Source organism: Rhinatrema bivittatum, chromosome 5, assembly GCF_901001135.1.
Source record: "Rhinatrema bivittatum chromosome 5, aRhiBiv1.1, whole genome shotgun sequence".
In the NCBI taxonomy this organism is placed as follows: domain Eukaryota; kingdom Metazoa; phylum Chordata; class Amphibia; order Gymnophiona; family Rhinatrematidae; genus Rhinatrema; species Rhinatrema bivittatum.
Window position 1 is genome coordinate 12,293,038 of NC_042619.1, and position 19,049 is coordinate 12,312,086.

A 19,049-nucleotide genomic window follows, 5' to 3' on the forward strand; every position below is an offset into this window, starting at 1 on the left:
AGGATGACAGTTAGAGGAAGGGATGGTGAGGGTGGTGATCTAGTAACAGAACAGAAGGGAGCATGGTATGATGGCAGTGAAGAGAGAATGAGGGAACGTCGTAGAAGACTGTGGGCTGGAGTGAAAGCAGAACATGGCAGCTATCAGTAAGAGAGGAGAGTAATACAATAACACAGTTGGTATATCCTGATGCCGCCTACCTTAGATTTCGGAGCGATCCAGTAAATCAAGCAGAGCAAGGGCATGGTGAAAAAGATGGCACAGGAGATGAACAGCTTCCAGACGTTGTTACTGCCTCGCCACCCTGACAGGCTGCCGCACCAAATGGATGAGAGCACTTGCTGGCAGATGGGATGGGCCACAAACTATCCAAAAACAGACAGAAAGGGTCAGCGCGCCCAATGCCATCATGCCATTAATTCTTAACTTTTGTAAATAGATCCGTTTTTTTATTTTTATCTTATGTATAAATGTTATTGTGTGTGTGTGTGTTTGCTGTAACACCTCCTAGAATGGCAATAGGCGGTATAAAAAAGCTTTTAGATAAAAGAAATAGGCAATTTCACATTTACAAATGTTCACAAGCCTCATGTTTTTGTGCACATCATATGCCTCGGGGAGTCAGGAGGCAGGTGATCCGCTTCAGAGTCTTGTTAATGCATTATCAAGCGTTGCTATAAACAGCGGCTATCAAAAGTCTATTTTTACGTATTTTGTTGTGTCAGTGAGTCAGACCTGCATGCATTTAGAAACATAGGACATGGCAGCCGATATCCATGTTCCTCCATCCAGACCTCCGACTCAGCTTTCTGTAACTTTTTATTTATAAGACATCACATCTGATCTCATTCTACTGTTACAGCTTTTCAATGTAGACAATCCAAACAATAGCATCCAGTCAAGCTCTCTAATATTCTAAATGTCCAACCACATTATTTTTTAGATTTAACCCATACAAACATCATATAAACGAACAAAACTACATAGTAGCAAATTTCACGCTATAGGAGTAGCTGAAAAAATGGCCCCACAGCCCCGGAAAAGAACGTTAGAAAAAAGAAAACATTGGAGCCAACTCATTTCTTCCAGCTCCATAAGACCAGTAGGGTGCCCATGTCTTATCGTATGAGAGAATGCTCGCCCTCATCAGGTAGGTAAGACTCTCAGGCAGAGCGATTTCAGGTTCCTGCCTTGTCCAGCAGATTTCCACAAAAGAGCAGTCGTGAACCTGCCCGCATGGATCAGCTGGTCCACCACACAGCTTATTGACATGCTCAGGGTATGCTCCCCAACGGGCAAAATGCTGGCGTAAAATCTAAATCAATTCCTAGAATTTGCTTCTGACATCTTTCCAAAAGTTTGATTCCAGCGGACACGTCCACCATATAATGTATGAGGAGCCAGAAGAAAAATTGGAATAGAAAAGGAGGGAGCCTATCAGCTCTATGGAGAAGTTTGACCATCAGCTCTACTCTACGGTTACATATCAAGATCCTGGGTGCTGCCCTCCCTCTAACCTTCCCAATCCTTAGGGCTCAAATCTATTTGCAAGTCCCTGGTCCAGTGAGCTATCAGACCCAGAGGCGCATCCTGTTCTACCCGACAACGCTGCAACACTTTGTGTAAATTCGAGATTCCTCTCCGGAGGATATCCTCTTGAGCAACTGGATCAGGTACCTGTGGTTCCCACTCTCTCCTCCTATATCCCTCCAGCTCTTCCACTAACTGTCCATAGAAAGGTTCAGACTCCCTGGCAACCCCATATTCCTCTCTCACATCCTGGTAGGATTTAGTTCGAACACTGTCTTCCTCCCCTCGCTGTCCCGGAAATTTCATGCCTAGTTTCCACCAGTCAGCTATGTCTCTGTACAATGTAGAGGCCGTAAACCTTAAGTTGCATCGTGTGGGTGTGAGTGCCAGGAGAGGCTGCAAGGCCAGGCCAGCTTTCCTGCTTATAGATTTCCAGACTTCCAGAGTATGCAAAATATGGGGACTTGCACATCCAGCCCTCTATCAGGCTGTAGCAATAGCATTGACAAATACAGCCCCCCCCCCCCAATTTGACTGCTAATGAATACCATGGTTTGGTACAGTCCCTGTGGAGTAAAGCCATGGCCCTCATGAGTCCTGCAGCCCAATAATCACTTTGCAAGTCCAGGAGGGCCATACCTCCCGCCTCCCTCTGCCTCCACAGCGTTCGCAACTATTTGAGAGTCTGTTGTGCCAGATAAGCTTAACCACCATTCAATTCAAAGATAAGAAACTATCTAGTAAGTAACATGGAACATGCTAGAACAAATACATCAGTCTTGGAAGAATATTTATTTTCAGGACATTTATTTCTGCCAGCCCATGAGAGAAAGTGGTCCATCCCAAGCCCCAAGATCTTTTCGTATATATTTTCTACCACTGGGGCGTAGTAAAGTTTGTATAAATCAGATATCTGTCAGGGGACCCATATACCCAAATAACAAAGAACCTCCTTCGTCTGCTTAAAGGTTGAGAAACTTTAATATAAGATATACTATACTGGGTCAGACCAAGGGTCCATCAAGCCCAGTATTCTGTGTCCAACAATGGCCAATCCAGGTCACAAGTACCTGGCAAGGCCCAAAACATTAAATGAATAGATCCCAAGCTACTAATCCTTATTGATTAATAAGTGTATGGACTTCTGCTCTAGGAACTTATCCAACTCTTTTTTAAACCCAGCTACACTAACTGCCGTAACCACATCCTCTGGCAATGAATTCCAGAACTTCATTTCTCTGATTTGCTAACTTCATGGGGTGCCCAATAGTCCTTGTATTATTCGAAACAGTAATAACTGATTCACATTTACCCGTTCAAATCCTATCATGATTTTGTAGACCTCAATGATATCCCCCCTCAGCCTTCACTTCTCCAAGCTTTAGTCTTTCCTCATAGGGAAGCTGTTCCATCCCCTTTATCATTTTGGTAGCCCTTCTCTATACTTTCTCCATCGCAATTATATCTTTTTTGAGATGCAGCAACCAGAATTATACACCGTATTTAAGGTGTGGTCTCACCATGGAGCGATACAGAGGCATTATAGCATCCACCTTTTTATTCGCCATTCCCTTCCTAATAATTTTTAATATTCTGTTTGCTTTTTTGACCGCCACAGCACACTGAGCTGACGATTTCAATATATTATCCACTGTGACTCCTAGATCTCTTTCCTGCGACTCCTAATGTGGAACCTAACATTGTGTAACTACAGCAAGGGTTATTTTTCCGTATATGCATCACCTTGCACTTGTCCAATTTAATTTCATCTGCAATTTGGATGCCCAATCTTCCAGTCTCACAAGATCCTCTTGCAATTTATCACCAACCACTTGAGATTTAATTATTCTGCAAAATTTATGTCATCCACAAATTTAAGTACCTCACTCATCGTGCCCTTTTCCAGATCATTTATAAATATATTAAAAACCACTGGTCCTCAAACAGATCAGTGATGCACTCCACTGTTTACCTTTTTCCACTGAGAAAATTGCCCATTTAATCCTACTCTCTGTTTCCTGTCTTTTAACCAGTTTGTAATCCACGAAAGGACATCGCCTCCTATCCCATGACTTTTTAGTTTTCTTAGAAGCCTCTCATGAGGGACTTTGTCGAACACCTTCTGAAAATCCAAATACACTACATCTACCTGTTCACCTTTATCCACATTTTTATTAACCCCTTCATAAAAACGTAGGAGATTTGTGAGGCAAGACTTCCCTTGGGTAAATCCATGCTGGCTGTGTCCCATCAAACCATGTCTATCTAAATTTTCTGTGATTTATTCTTTATAACAGTTTCCACGATTTTTCCTGGTACTGAAGTCAGGCTCACCGGTTTATAGTTTCCAGATCTCCCCTGGAGGCCTTTTTAAATATCGGGGTTACATTGCCCACCCTCCAGTCTTCAGGTACAATGAATGATTTTAATGATAGGTTACACATTTTTACTAATAGGTCTGAAATTTCATTTTTTAGTTCTTTCAGAACCCTGGGGTGTATACCATCCGGTCCAGGTAATTTACTACTCTTCAGTATGTCAATCTGCCCTACTAAATCTTCCAGGTTAATCATAATTTGGTTCAGTTCATCTGAATCATCACCCTTGAAAACCATCTCTGGAATGGGTATCTCCCCAAAATCCTCTTCAGTAAACACCGAATCAAAGAATTTGTTTAGTCTTTCGCGATGGTCTTATCTTCCCTAAGTGCCCCTTTAACCCCTCGATCATCTAATGGTCCAGCTGACTCCCTCACAAACTTTCTGCTTCGGAAATATTTAAAAAATGTTTTTATTATGAGTTTTTGCCTCTACGGCCAACTTCTTTTCAAATTCTCTCTTAGCCTTTCTTATCAATGTCTTACAATTAACTTGCCAATGATTATGCTTTATCCTATTTTCCTCTGCTGCATCCTTCTTCCAATTTTTGAATGAAGATATTTTTGGTTAAATAGCTTCTTTCACCTCCCCTTTTAACCATGCTGACAATTGTTTTGACTTCCTTCCACCTTTCTTAATGCGTGAATACATCTGGCCTGTGCTTCTAGAATGGTATTTTTTAACAATATCCATGCCTGTTGCACACTCTTTACTTTTGTAGTTGTACCTTTCAGTTTTTGGGGGTTTTTTTTACTATTTTCTTCATTTTGGCAAAGTTTCCCTTTTGAAAGTTTAGCACGAGAGCCATGGATTTACTTACTGTCCTACCTGTCATTAATTCAAATTTGATCATATTATGATCACTATTGCCAAGTGGCCCCACCACCGTTTCCTCTCTCACCAGATCCTGGTCTCCATTGAGAATCAGAACTAAAATTGCTCCCTCTCTCATAAGTTCCTGAACCAATTGCGCTAAAAAACTGTTATTTATTCCATCCACAAACTTTATCTCTCTAGCATGTCCTGGTAATACATTTACCCATAGAACAAAGAATAAAATACAAAGCACTATGCACCATACATAAACTAATACATGATGAAAAAGCAGACTGGCTAAACACAGCACTACGAGTACACGTCCCACACAGGAACCTTCGATCAGCAAACAAAGCACTTTTAACCATTCCCTTCAGTAAAAACAGTGAGACTAACCCAAGTGAGAGAAAAGGCCTTAACTTTAGCAGGACCCAAACTTTGGAACACAATGCCTCTAGAGATCAGATTACAGAGAGACCCCAAAACATTCAAGAGAAGTCTAAAGTCATGGCTTTTTAAACAAGCCTTTTATAAAGAGACCGGAGAATAGAAAATACACTGGAATAAACAGAAGAGCACCGGCACACAGCACTATTCTCATAAATGTGCATCACAATATTTTAACATATTGAGTACACAATGAATGTAATAAGATAACATAGGAAATGTGATTTTTTTTTTTACCTGTAAAAGTACCTTCTAGGTACACCTGGCCAGAACCTACATCACTAAACATTTGTATGTACTTTTATGATTTAATGTAACCGAAACTTAATGGCACCGGTTAGAATGTACTATAGTACGCTTACTCCAAACTTACTTATGTGCCCACATGTAAACCATTGTGATGGTATATAACTTAGTAACGGTATAGAAAAGACTTTAAATAAATAAATAAATAAATAAATAAATAAATATTGGGGTAATTGAAATCTGCTTAATCAAAGGGAGTCAGTGGTTAACCACACCAATTAAATCGCAACAAACAAAGTGGAAATTAAAAATATATTTAAGTCTAGCCTTAGAAGGTGTCAGCAAGCCTTATAATCTTTTTAATTCAAAAAACTTCTTTTTTTATGTGTTTATATATTAGTTTATATATTAGTGTAAAATTGTCCTCTGTCCTCAGAATGTGTCAAAAATAGACTCTTTAGTATCATTCATAAACAGCCCATTATTACTGCACAACCAGTTTGGTTAACTTCCCTAATTTCTTTATCATTTCACTATCCGTCTTTTATCATTTCACTATCCGTCCACTATTTTGGCCAGGTGGATGGTAGTATACTCCTATCACTATACTCTTCTCCAACACACAAAGGATTTCTACCCATAAAGATTTGATTGGGCATTTAGTCTCTTGCAGGATCTTTATCCTGTTGGACTTTATGCCATCCTGGACATAAAGCACACCCTGCCATCAAGTTGTTCCCCTGTATCATTGTGATATAATTTGTACCCTGCTATAGCACAATCCCATTGGTTATCCTCCTTCCACCAGGTCTCTGACGGATGCCAGCGGAATCTCTAGTCCCAGCTGGGAAAGCTTCTGATTTAGTATAGTTTATCTTGTAGTCAGAGAGACCGCTGTATTCCTAATAGAAGGGCTAGTAATTTTGGGCTGGAAACTCTGTGATTCATCAGGAAAAGCAGGACATCATCTGCATACAGTGAGATTATATGGTCGACCCCCCCTCTGTCTTAAACCACGCCACTTCTGGACAGGCGCGCATCTTCAATAGCTAAGTCGAATAATAATGGGGAGAGGGGACAGCCCTGTCCTATTTATCTAGCTGAGCCCTCTCCTAGTCTCATTAATGTGTGGCAAGAAGATCTTGGTTCTGACTTAGAAGCAGATATGGAGAGCTGCTTGACCAGTCTCTTTTTGCAGTAAATGCTAAGAACTCTTGCATAAACCGCTACAGCTCTGGTAGCAGACACCAGTCCTCCTTGCTAAATTTGGTGCCCATAGTCCTCAAGTGTTGGCGGGGCTGCGGGAGTGTGGGTAATTATTTCCACATGTGGTGGGAATACAGGGAAATGTGCAAGTTCTGGGAGCGTGTCCTGGACTGCATTCACCAGATCTGTGGCATGACGCTCCTCCCAGATCCCATTGTTTGTCTATTGGGGTTGTAGAAAGACAAAGTCTGCATTAGAGAATCCTGAAAATGGACAAATCATTTGCTTCATCCAGCCTAGCTCACAATTGCCCACTTGTGGAAAACAAAACCCAGTGTGGAGTGTTGGGGAGAGAAGATGGCAGATATTACTGTTATGGAATAACTAATAACCTCCAGGAACAAGGAGGCATGTATAAATAAATGGTCTCCATACTTTTTTTTAATTTTTTTTTTATGTAAACCGGAGTGATTTGTAGTCTCTACAAGAATTTCGGTATATAAAATTAAAAAAATAATAAATAAATAAATAAATAAATACTGGGACTGGGGGGAGAAATGTACTAATAGATAAGTGCTGTAAGGCTCTGGCCTGTTATTTTTCTCAGATCTGTCTGTTTTTCCATGCTGATTCCTTAGCTGTGTTCTAAATTGTATGTGCCTTGTTAAAATAAAAAGTTATAACAAAAAAAAAAAAAGAATTCCAGCATGCAGATTGGGAAAAGTAGCTAACAGATATACACATGGCACATCAGCTTGAAAGAGAAAACCGTCAGGCTCCTAAGCTTTACCCGTTTCTGGTTGTGGTTCACGGCCAGCCTGAGCCGGGCCAGATTAGGGATGCCCTCCTCGAAAGCCTGGTTATCCACCTCTTCTTCGTCACTGTCATCTCCGGCGTCGTTCAGCACTGCCGTGACCTCGCTCTGGTTCCGGCACATTCCCAGCAGCTCCACAGCAAACGCCTGGCAGAGTTTCTCCAGGCTCAGATACTCGGGCTTCAGGAGAAAGAAGAAGCTTGCAATATTTATTTCAGTTCCTGAGAGGCTCCTGCTGCAAGCTCTGACGCAGAGTGCACAGAAAGCCATAGCACCTAAGAGCGGGGCGTCTGTGCCGGTGCTAAGGATCTCTTTTCTCCAGGGAGGGAGATCTATAGTCAGTCCTTTTGTTCTGCACTTCCATCCCAGGGCATTGCGCTTTTGTACTACTGCTTCTCTCATTTGAAATCAGCCAGGCCTGGATTAAAGTCCCCCCCTTTGAAAACATGGCAGTTCTGTCTCCAGCGTACGATCTGTGTTTTACTACAGATAGACTTGTGGCGTGGCAGACTGCGAGTTCTCTCTCATTTTGTGTCTGTGGTGTAGGGAGGGAGGGGGGGGCAGTTTAGTAAATCTGCCCCGCCCTACTTTCCTGGGCTAAGCCGGTTTCACCCTGGCAGACCTAAGCCCAGGAGCAAGAAAGTAAGATTTTACCCTAAGGAACCAGTCCTTGGGCTGTTGCAGTTAACTTCATAGGAACTGTGGAGAAGAGGCGCTGCTGGCCACGTACACAGCAGCCACAGGCGCCTAACGTGGGCGAGCACCCAGCCACGTACACAGCAGCCACAGGCACCTAATATGGGCGAGCACCCAGCCACATACACAGCAGCCACAGGCACCTAACATGGGCGAGCACCCAGCCACGTACACAGCAGCCACAGGCACCTAACATGGGCGAGCACCCAGCCACGTACACAGCAGCCACAGGCACCTAACATGGGCGAGCACCCAGCCACGTACACAGCAGCCACAGGCACCTAACATGGGCGAGCACCCAGCCACGTACACAGCAGCCACAGGCACCTAACATGGGCGAGCACCCAGCCACGTACAAGACGTGTAATGCAGCTCTGGTCTGCTCTAGAATGTGGTGAGGGGGACATTTTTGCAGCTCCACCACCATCACCTGGAGTCTTTGTCTGAGCGATGGAACCTGTATAATGGGCTTTTAACTTTTTTCAGATCTATTGATTGTGTTTCAAAATTTAAAATTCAGTGCAACTGAATGAAGTAATATGGTTGCCATTTTAGCCCACGTACGAAACAGGAATAAAACAAGATATTTACTGGACTAAATGCATTTGTGACTGGCTTTAATTAAAATAAATCATTATAATTGCTTATGACAGTCATAATTATTGACCTGTTTGTATCTTTTATACCTGTTTTACATATTCTTAATCATATGTTTGACGTAACTTGATCTAAAGTCTACTGTTCCAGAAAGAAACCCAAACTACTACCATGATAAATACTTCTACCGTTGCCCAATTCAACTTTCTTAACATCAATAATGAGATTCCAAACTCTGTTGTCTATCCTGCTGATATACGTTTTCAGTACCCAACTCAAATCCAATTTACGGATCTGATTTGGTAACATTAGAAGCTGGCAATGCCCTCCCACTAGAGCAAACAGGAGTGGTTACAAAGCCAAGAATAGTCAAATGGAGAGCTACCATTAAAAATTTTTTATATATATATATATATATATATATATATATATATAAATGAAAGAAAGTAGAAAATAAGACTGACCTTAAACTCTGGCTCTTTTCGTGACAAACGTTTGAGCTCCCTGCTTAGCTTGAAGGCTCTCAGCATGGCATCCTCACTGGCTATGGACAGATAGGCCCGGCTGGCAATGCCCTTGTATGTGTTGATGCGTGACAAAGAGAACTTGAGCAGGTCGTACTTGCGTCCATTGCTGCATTCCAGGCAGGAGCACGAGATCTTATGTGGCGTGGTGATGACGTGCCCCTTTTTCATCAGCATCTCCACAATCTCGTACAGATCCTTTTCGCAGGCAAGGGTCAGAGGGGTCACCCCGGGGGCAAAGCGCGAGTTGTCAATGGAGTTATCAAAAAAGGCCAAGGAGAAGGACTTGATGTCCATCTTGATACCTTTCTCCTGGTCCAGCCGATCCAGCAGAATCTTGACTACATGTGGCTGGTTTGTATCCACAGCCACCAGAAGAGCTTCGTGGATCTGGCGGAAGTCAAACTTGACGCAGTGGAGGAGGGTCTTCATGATTTCCTCATTGCCTGTACGGATGGCCAGGTTGAGGGCCTCCCGCCAGGAGCGGTCCTCACTGTCGTCCAGCTGCCGTAGGATTCCATCACTGACCTGCAGAAGCTGCTGCACCTGGTTGACGTTCCCATCGTGGATGGCAGAAATGAGCGCAATGGGGAATTTCAATTTCTTGTTGACTATTTCCCTCCAGTTGGCTTGCTAATGGAAGAAGAGAAATATTTAACATATCACAGTGTTAACACTTTCACTCTATTCACAGTTGCTCTATGAGAATCTTCAAAACTACAGCAATTCATAATTCATTCCTTCCCAACTCTACTAAAATCAGATGGCTTCTGGAAATTCATTTGTACAATTCATCTTCTGCTAATTTATGGCTCTCAGTGTCAGCTGGTAAACCAAAATGTAGGCAGTATGAAAAAAACTAGGTCAGTATTTGCCCTCTTCTTCCCTTCTCCATTCTGACCTTCTCTTTTTTGCCCTGGACTTCTCCCCACCCTCACTGCCGCCACTACTGCTTCTACTAATCTAACTCCGCGGGGCACTGAAATGAAGGCAGAGCTGAGTGTATGGAGAAATGCACAACTGCATGGGCCTTACCCAAAGAAATATGAGGACCCAGGTAAGCAGAAGTGGATGCAGCACCCTGGAGATGAAAGGGAGAAAACCTGAGGAGGGGGAGTGAGCACTGGGCTGGGACAGGGGAACAGAGGAAAGGAAATGAGTGTGTGGGGGGGGGGGAAATATAGGAACAAGAACTCTGGGGATGGGTTGTAGAAGGGAGAGTCCAGAGGAGAGTGACAGCACCAGGGGCAGGGCAAGAAGGATGGAAAGGGAGCGAGAGAATGAATGAGCACCAGGGTGAGGACCAGGCACTGGAGGGGAGAGAAAGCAAGCACTGGGAGCAGGGGGCAGCCCACAAAAAAAAAGAGAACCTATGCATCGTGGGAATCCTGAAATCCCTACCGGGTTGTGGCTCTCGAGGACTGAGTCTTGGGAGCCCTGGATTAGGAGAACCAGAGAGAGTGTTAAGGAGAGGAGATGAGGACAGAAGGGGAGAAGCTGTCTTAGTGCCCCCTATCCAGGGATGAACCTATCGGTTAATGGACCAACATATAACGAGCCACTCCTCCCTCCTCATGCCCAATATATAACAAGCAAGCAGCTCTGTGAGTTCCCCAGATTCCTCCCACCCCGGTGTGGGGATGACAACCCCTGCTGAAAAGCATGGGTTCCTCTCCCCTTCCTTTCCTCAATTACCCCCCACCCCCCAGAAGAGAGGCAAATGAGAGGCCTCTCGGCCGCAGTAGGTCTGGCACAGGCGGTGCGGTGATGAGCTTGGCCACCTCTACAGCAGATGACCTGGGTTCATTCCCCGGCCAGCACAAGCCACGTGAACACCAGGTGGCCCTTGTTCTAGGTCCTCTCTGTTTTCCCAATCTTTGGTGTCCCCACTAGGGGGCACTGAGGAACAGTGTAATTCCAAAAGGGGCGGGGCAGCCTTTGCCACCCCCCCGGACTTAGAAATCGATCCTGGACAGTGCATTGCAAGAGTTCCTGTGCTAGGTAGATCAGATTTGCTTTTTTTTTTTTCTCTGAAGTTGGTTTTGGTGGTTCAGTTGCACCATTCTCCTATACAGGAGCTGCCACTACTAGGGGATGGGGGGCAGGGTTTAGCCCAGTGGCAACTAGGCCATATTATACCAAACGTACTGGATGCACAGAGCAGTAAATCAGTTTGCCCAAGCCCACATAATGAGTTAGTAGCATTGTTGGGGTTGGAACAAAGGAAAAGAGAACATTTCCAGACCAGGAATCAGACATAGACTATGCCATATAGTGCCAGCTCCTTGTCCTTAGCTGTTACCACTGGCTCGGGCACCTTCCTCTAGGTTTCCCCCAGGTCATCCTTCAGTAGGATCAGTAGTCTAGTACAGGGGTACTGAAAACCAATCCTTGCCCCCCACACACAGTCAGTTGGGTTTTCAGGATATCTCTAATGAATATACGTGAGATTTATTTGCATGTACTGCCTCCAATGGATGCAAATGTTTATCATGCATATTCATTACATATAACCTGAAAACCCGATGGGTTGGGGAGCTGGGAGGATGGACAAGGACCAATGTCAGCACCTCTGGTATACTATTTTTATTTTTTAATTTAATGGCTGGTGATGATTGATTGGTCCTCAGGTCACCTAGATCAGGGGCTACCCAAACCTGCCCTGGGAGATCCCACAGTCAGTGGGATCTCCCAGGATATCCACAACTATTTATTTTAAAATACTTCTATTCCAGTATATTCATATGCATGAGATTGATATTTATACATTGGAGATCTAGTATATGCAAATTTATCTCTTGCATATTCATTCTGGATATCCTGAAAACCTGACTGGCTATTTAGTCTTTCTGCAATGGCCTTATCTTCCCTAAGTGCACTTTTAACCCCTCAACCATCTAACGGTGCAACCAACTCCCTCGCAGGCTTTCTGCTTCGGATATATTTTTTAAATGTTTTTATTATGAGTTTTTGCCTCTACAGCCAACTTCTTTTCAAGTTCTCTTAGCCTGTCTTATCAATGTATTTTTAAACAGTGTCCACACCTGTTGCACACTCTTTACCTTTGTAGCTGCACCTTTCATGGTGGGTTGTTTTTTTTGTTTGTTTTTAACTATTTTCCTCATTTTGTCAAAGATTCCCTTTGGAACGTTTAGTGCTAGAGCCGTGAGTTTACTTACTTTTCCCTCTTCCAGGCATTAATTCACTTCTCTTACCAGATCTTGGTCTCCATTGAGAAATAGATCTAAACTTTCTCCCTCTCTCATCGGTTCCTGAACCAATTGCTCCATGAAACTGTCATTTATTCCATCCAGGAACTTTATCGCTCTAGCATGTCCCGATGATACATTTACCCAGTCGATATTGGGGCAATTGAAATCTAAACACAAAGATTCTCTTAATGAACAATCCCACGATTGAAATAACTTTGTATAGAAAGACGTGGTATTTGATAGTTTTAAACAATCACAACGCTATATAAATCTTTTTGTCAATGTTTACAATGTATATTTAAGGACCATCATACCACCCCCAGTGCTTACAAGTTATACTTGCACTTTCTGCACTTTCACAGGGTCATGTTTAATCAATTGGTCCAAATGACATCAATGTTCGATTTTTTCATTTTTTGCTGTATAATAAAAAAGGCAACTTTCCTTATTTCCTGGTTATCGGGGTTGTTTATCCCGGGGCTGTCCGAGGCTGTCGGAGGACAAGTGCCTCGGACAGCCCCGGGATAAACAACCCCGATAACCAGGAAATAAGGAAAGTTGCCTTTTTTATTATACAGCAAAAAATGAAAAAATCGAACATTGATGTCATTTGGACCAATTGATTAAACATGACCCTGTGAAAGTGCAGAAAGTGCAAGTATAACTTGTAAGCACTGGGGGTGGTATGATGGTCCTTAAATATACATTGTAAACATTGACAAAAAGATTTATATAGCGTTGTGATTGTTTAAAACTATCAAATACCACGTCTTTCTATACAAGGCAATTGAAATCTCCCATTATTACTGCACTACCAATTTGGTTAGCTTCCCTAATTTCTCTTAGCATTTCACTGTCCATCTCATCATTTTGGCCAGGTGGATGGTAGTATAATCCTATTGCTATACTCTTCCCCCAACACACAAGGGATTTCTACCCATAAATATTCGATTGTGCATTTAGTCTCTTGCAGGATCTTTATCCTGCAGGACTCTATGCCATCCTGGAAATAAAGCGCCACACCGCCACTAAGTGGTTCCCCTCTATCATTGCAATATAATTTGTATAAGACAGGTTTGGGAATGTTTGACATAGAGGGTCATCCATGAGATTTTGCATGGATAGAAATATTGCATGCAATATTTCTATCCATGCAAATGAGCTGGGAAGAAAAATTGCACAAAGTTTCCTGTGAAAAAGATAGCTAAATCGATAATTCCACTATGAAGCTGTAGTTATTTTTCTGCACAAACCAAGCAGTGAAGATGTTTTTGCTCACTAGTTTATACGGTAACACCGCAGGCACTTGCGCTGTGGGGCACACTCCTTTGGTGCACATGAAGGAACACAACAAAGGAGCTTGCCCCTTTGTGCAAGCCTGAGGTGTGAGTAACCACAACAATGGATCCAAAGTATTTCATTGAACCCATACTTGGAAGAGGTCGATATGGAGATCTAAAGAGAGCCCATAGAAGTATGCACAGAAAGCCCACAATACTGGTCCACCCTACGATAAGTAAAAACGTTCCCACTATCTCTTCCTACTTAACTTTTATTCTGCTCTTACTAAATGCTCAGTCTCTGTCAAAAAAAAAAATCCCTCTGATTAATGACCTGCTAGAAGATCTAAAGCCGAAACCTGGCTGAAAGACAGTGATAATGTGCTACTAAACCAAATTTACCAAGCTAGCTATGATGTATTTCATTTCCCTAGAGCTAAACAAAAAGAAGGGGGTCTATTAATAATTAGCAAAAATGATCTTATGCTTGAACCGTACAAAGTAGAGATTAATTCTCGTTATGCGGTAGCAATTCTAAAGTCACCACAACTAAGCATAGGACTGGTATACTGTCCTCCAGGAATACTACAAAAAGATAGCTCACTGATGATTGAATTATTCGCCATCACCGGAATCTACACTAATTGCAGGAGACTTTAACCGACACGTAGACAAAACTCCAAGAACCTTAGCCTGTGAAATGTTTTTAGAAGCAATGGAAGACCTGGGATGGTCACAATTTGTCTCAAAAGCCACTCACAAAGCAGGTCACATTCTAGACCTAATATTTGCAAATACCAGTAATTGCCTAATCACTATGTCACACATGATATCGCCCTGGTCTGATCACCAATTAATTAAGGCGGAAATAACCTTCACCAAGCAAAGAAATAATAATATAGATAATAAGCTTGCTTTCACCTTCAGGAAGAAGATAGAGAAGGAAGTACTTGCAGAAGCAATAGAAAATGAACTCCATGAACTAAATCAAATCAATTTCATATCGGCTTTCGAATCCTGGGACAAAATTGTCAATGACATAGCTGAAAAACTCAGTCCTGTCCAGACGAAAACTATTAACAAAGAAAAGAATGACTGCAAACATAAGCACCCCTGGTACAATAATGAATTAAGAAGCAACAAAAAGAACCTTAGAAAATTAGAGAAACAATGGTGGAAATGCCCATCGGCTGAATCACTAGGAAAATATAAATCTTACCTTTCAAAATACAGTACACTAATCAATAAAACAAAAAAAAGATTACTATGCTAAGCAGATCCATGAGGTTATATTTAATTCTAAACTGCTCTTTGAGGTTGTTAAAAATTTAATTAAAGACCCATCTTCCATCACAAGAAACTACTGCTTCACAAAGCCCGCCTGCAATTAATATGCCACAGTATTCTTAGAAAAAAAATCAATAAGCTAAAAACACAATTCCCTATCTGCTCTTCAACAAATGCACCTGAAGACTCCAGTAGCATAGTTAAATGATCCACGTTTGACAGAGTAACAAAACTGGAAATTAGCCAAATCATTGCAAAAATAAAACCTGCCATCTACCCACATGACCCAATTCCAGCAAGTTCCTTGAAACAAGTACACGAGGTTATCAATCAGGCAATCATAACATTAGTTAACCTCTCTCTCTCTCAGAAGGAACTGTTCCAATTGGGTTAAAACAAACAGTGATAAAGCGGATTCTAAAAAATAAGAATGGTAGACGATTGGGACAACTATCGTCCAATATCCAGCTTGTCTTTTCTTGCAAAAGTTCGAGAAAGCAGAGTTATCCCAGCTAGTAAATCACCTGGAAGATCAAAATATTCTCTCTGTAAATCTATTTGGATTTAGGAAACATCACTCAACTGAGACATTACTCCTCATTAATGGACTGTTTTATGAGGACTTGACAGAGATAAATCTTATTGTCTTGTGCTAATTGACCTAACGGTCGCCTTCGACACTGTAGATCATAACCTGTTATGCCATCAGATAAAAAAATGTTGGGATCAATGGCAGGGTCCTCAGATGGTTCTCTACATTTCTTGCTAACAGAACATTCCAAGTCAAACTAGGCAACTATATATCCGATATTTTCCAATGTGATACAGGTGTTCCCCAAGGCTCAGTCCTCTCAGTCAATATTATTCAATATTTACATGCTCCCACTGTGTAAATTACTGACGAATCTAGGAATACCTTTCTTCTTGTATGTTGACGACATACAATTTTACATCCCACTCACTAGATCATTCAAACATACTGCTTTGTTACTCTCTACCTATATGAAAGCAGTACAACAAGAACTTTTGCAACTTAAATTAACTTTAAACCTCAAAAAGACTGAAATCATTTGGCTACGTAGAAACGCAAAGATAAACCACCTGCCCTAGACATGAGCAACTTTCAAATTAAACCTTCAAATCAAGTACGGGATTTGGGTGTACAGCTAGATGAGAACCTCGCAATGAAAATGCACATCAGTAAATTAATCAAGACAGGTTGCGCTAAGTTGCAGATACTACAACTGTTGAAACCACTATTAACCTTCACGGACTTCCGTACTGTATGCAAACTCTAATCTTCTCAAACCTTGACTACTACTGGGTCTTCCAGAATGTCACTTAAAACCTCTACAACTATTACAAAATGCTGCAGCACGAATATTATTAGAACTAGGAAATATGATTACATTACACCTTCACTGATGCCACTGATTTGACTACTAGTACAATCCTGAACATACTATAAAGTATTAACAATAATATACATCATTCATTCCAATAACACCAGCCTGTAAGGAGTAACACTACAACCTTACAATCCACAGCGAACACTAAAATCCCAAAATAAAGAACTACTGACTATTCCCACAATACAGAGCACACATCTGACGCAAATAAGAGCTTGACCATTTTCCATAGTGGGTCCAAAACTCTAGAATTCTCTGCCTGAGACCTTACGTATGGTACCAGACAGAAAGAGATTTAAATGTGAATTGAAAACATGGCCAATCAGGAACACTTATAATTTGATCTAGACACATTAGAATATACGGAACCACAAAAACAAGAAGGATAAAAGATAATAAAGCATACGAAAGAAGGTGAGATTCTCAAAGCAATCCACTGAATAAGATGAGAAAAACTATCATATCGATTTAATCATACGTTTATTGTTTATTTTATTGTTTATTGTTTATTTTATTTTTTTATTTTATTTTATTTTATTGTTTATTGTTTATTGTTTATTTAATCATACGTTTATTGTTTATGTTATGCTGTACGCCTTAGTTCAATACTCTGTTTTATTGTTTAATGTAACGCCTTACTTGCGAAAGTTTTGTTTTATGGAAACCGACCTGATTCGATTATGTATATCGAGAAGGTCGGTATATAAAAACTCTAAATAAATAAATAAATACGTACACTGACATAAGTATTAGATAGTGAATTAGGAAATTTAACTTGATAGATATTTTTTTTTTTATTCTTTATTTCTCATTTTCAAAAATACAAACAAATCAAATAAATTTGCTTATAGAATACATGAACTGGATTATGTTTATAACATGAAAATCCTTTACCTTCAAATTAATGAAGAAGAAATAATACTATAAAGAAGAAAAAAAAAACACCACCAGTTTCATTTAGTATCAAACATAATTGAGAGCGTGTTGCACAGTAAAGGAAAAATCAAATGGGGAGTATATATCATGAAAAATTACTTTTTGTAAAACATCATATTAGCTGCTATTATTTCTATATTCCGTTAACTCGAGATTGGGGATGATGTTGGAATTTTCCTCTGTTCTAGAAACTCTCTAAGTTGTTCGATAGATATTAATGCCTGCCTATGATTACCACCCCTGTAACCCATCTTTGGGCCAGATTTTAAAACTTATGCGCGGGCGTAGGTTTGTTCGGGCAACCCGGCACAAACAAATCTACGCCCGATTTTATAACATGCGCGTGCTGCCGTGCGCATGTTATAAAATCCGAGGTCGGCGCGCACAAGGGGGTGCACATATGTACAACCTTGCATGCACCGAGCCCGAGGGGAGCCCCGATGGCTTTCCCTGTTCCCTCCAAGGCCGCTCGGAAATTGGAGCGACCTTGGAGGGAACTTTTTTTTCGGTGTCCCCCCCACCCTTCCCCTATCTAACCCACCCTCCAGCTCTACCTAAATCCCCCCCTCCTACCTTATTTTATTTCTTACGCCTGCCTGAAGCAGGCGTATCTTGCACTCGCCGGCCAGCTGCCGGCACGTGAACCTCCTGCACGGCCGCACGAAGGAGGCCTCGGGACCACCCACGGACCTGCCCCCAGGACCACCCCCTGACCCCCCCAGACCTGCCCCCTGACCCCCCGGACTCGCCCCTGAACCGCCCCTTTTTCGAAACCCCGGGGCTCCGCCTGCCGCTGAGCCTATGCAAAATAGGCTCGGCGTGCGCAGGGGCAGATTTTCTCAGGTTCCGCACGTAGCCTTTGAAAAGCTGCCCCTTTGTGTGTTTGTTTGTTTAAGTTATAACTGCGAATGTCACATTGTAGACCATTGTGATCATTACATGGAACGACGGTATAGGAAAGGTCTATATAGATAAAATAAAATATATTACTATGTTAACTTGGCAGACTGGTTGAGGCAATTGATCTTTTTCTACCATCATCTGCTATGGTTTTTAGTGCAATATGAATACTACCATCAGAATGCCTTTTATATTAAAATGTTATTTTTATTATTATGTATGAATCGTGATGTGTTGTAAGCCTCTTAGCAGGACTGGTTCACTATAAATGGGCTATAAATGTTTTTAAATAAATAAATATACTACTATGATAGCATTTGAGACTATCAAGGTCTTTCCTTGGGCAGTATATTTTATTTTATTTATTTATTTATAACTTTTTATATACCACCTGCCCTAGACATGAGCAACTTTCAAATATATATTTATATATGGAAATTAAGTTCAGTTTATGGGTGTGCCTCTTCTTTTTTGCAAGGAATGAATATCACAGCTTTGTCTGCATTTGCACTGCCCAATGAGGAAAGGCTAACAATATCAATAGCCTCCATCTTAAACATTCAAAACAAAGGTATTGAATGTCTCTGCTTAATTACTTTGTTGGCTTCTGTTAAATTAAAAGAGCACAGCTTATTCAGCCCCTCTGTACAACTCTCCAGTATTCTGCTGAAATCTCCAGCATTTCTCCTTAAATTTGGCAGCATGGAGGCGTCTCCAGCATTTTTCAGCACCTAGGAATCCACCTCCTGCATCCAAGAGTCCCCTGCTAAA

The 19,049-nt window shown here is 41.6% G+C and overlaps 1 protein-coding gene across 1 annotated transcript in view; it reads right to left on the reverse strand.

Moving 5' to 3' along the window:
* The window catches only part of LOC115091702 (short transient receptor potential channel 2-like), a 263,493-nt gene that overhangs the window by 84,323 nt on the left and 160,121 nt on the right, over positions 1-19,049 (reverse strand). Inside the window, exons 15-17 of the mRNA XM_029601860.1 lie at positions 9,195-9,887; positions 7,414-7,617; positions 201-365 (exon numbers count right to left, since the gene is read on the reverse strand). Coding sequence (XP_029457720.1) covers positions 201-365; positions 7,414-7,617; positions 9,195-9,887 — 1,062 coding nt within the window. The remainder of the gene's footprint in view (positions 1-200; positions 366-7,413; positions 7,618-9,194; positions 9,888-19,049) is intronic.